At 39.4% G+C, this 1,610-nt stretch overlaps 1 protein-coding gene across 1 annotated transcript; it reads right to left on the bottom strand.

The window, feature by feature from the left end:
* LOC109850744 (60S ribosomal protein L29-1-like) lies at window positions 327-1,034 on the bottom strand. The gene is made up of 3 exons (XM_020420809.1): window positions 907-1,034; window positions 702-810; window positions 327-593 (listed from the first exon to the last, which is right to left on the bottom strand). Exons 2-3 carry the CDS (start codon window positions 801-803, stop codon window positions 507-509), a joined length of 189 nt encoding a protein of 62 aa, XP_020276398.1. The 5' UTR covers window positions 804-810; window positions 907-1,034; the 3' UTR covers window positions 327-506.

Here is a 1,610-nt window from a genome sequence, read left to right as displayed (position 1 = left end):
GCGGCAAAACAATGTAGAACACTATAAATAACTAATACAAGTTATCTTAATTAAATAGAAATGATATTTCATATCATTAAGTATGAACTAATACTTACACAGTCTGCAAGCACAAGTGTTATAAAATTTGATCTCTCGAATCTGATTCCCCGTTTTCATCGATATACTCAATTATCATGTCCATGTAACCGTTGTAAACATTACATTGGAGGGCTATATAAGTTTCTCAATTATGTCAGTTATTAAAGACTAATGAAACTAAATTGAACCAAAGCACTAACAAACAATATGCAACCACAGTCGAACTAAAATTAACAAGGAAACTATGAAAACCCGGAATAGGTCTAATGCGAAATGATGTAATTACTCAAACATCCCACAATTCAGCAGTAGCATATTAAAAACATAAGCATAAGATCAATCGTTAATCCAACTTTTAAGGAAACATAAGATATCAAATTAAAGCATAATATCAACGAAACGTAGAACCTAACACTGTTCAAGCTCTACTCCTCTTTCTCAGATCCAGACCCTCCGTTCGCCTTGTTGTGCTTCCTCGCGTACCTCTGATTCCTCAAGAACTTAGGGTCCATCTGTTCAGTAATCAACAAAAACAACGACAAATCAGTAACACTTTGTAAGATTTCACACAAAAAAGAGAAGAATAAAAATCAAATCTTTGATGGCATCGAGATGATTACCCCTTTGGTTGAGGAGTTCCTGTGCTTCCTGGGTTTCTTTATGCCGTTCTTGTGGGCCTTGTAGGACTGGTTGTGGGCCGTGTGGTTCTTCGACTTCGCCATTGAAACCCTAGGGAAGCGCGGAGAAGGCGAAAGATTTGAGAAGGCGATGAATGATTCAGAGTTAGGGTTTTACAGAGAGACGGAGGATGATAGAAGACGATACCTGAGATGAAGGAGCTCTGTGTCTTCAGAGCGGCTGGGTCGATCTAGGGTTAGGGTTTTGCTGAAAATGGGGAGGCTTGGTTTTATTGTTGGAATGAGTTGAATTTTGTTGGGCTGGAATAAAAAGCACTTTGCGTTATGGCCCAAATAAGTGTCGCTGCATTCGTTGTTGGGCTTAGGGCTGTACAAACGGTCTGTTGGTTCGGTTTTTATCAAATTTTAAAAAACCGAACTGAACCACTCATTATTCAAAATCGAACCGAACTGTTGCAAATCAGTTTGGTGCGATGCAGTTCGGTTCGGTTTGTTCGATTTTAATTTGTGAGAATGTGTATTTTTTATGATCTAATTTGTAGTCCCCTGGAAATCTAATTTTAATCATAAAATCTAATTAAACTAATTATTTCTCACTAATCTACAATTTAATAGCATGCATCAAGAGCTAAAAAGTTTAGATCTTTCCCCCTAAAACTGAAAGCGTAAATTTAAAATTAGGGTCTTCACATTATACCTCCACTACGGGTGTGGGTGTCCCCAAAGCAGGAGATGGATCCTGAGGAGGTGGTTCAGCCTCGACCATGAAGACGATGATGAGTAGCTGCTTGGCGGCGAGTGAAGGAAATTCAAGTCGGCAGTTGTAAGAAATTGGAGTCAGTGATGAGGCGGCGAGTCAGAGGCGACGACGGCGAGTCGTAGGCGACATTG

Source organism: Asparagus officinalis, chromosome 7 (assembly GCF_001876935.1).
Source record: "Asparagus officinalis chromosome 7, Aspof.V1, whole genome shotgun sequence".
NCBI classification, from domain to species: domain Eukaryota; kingdom Viridiplantae; phylum Streptophyta; class Magnoliopsida; order Asparagales; family Asparagaceae; genus Asparagus; species Asparagus officinalis.
This window is presented reverse-complemented; position numbering and strand designations above follow the sequence as displayed.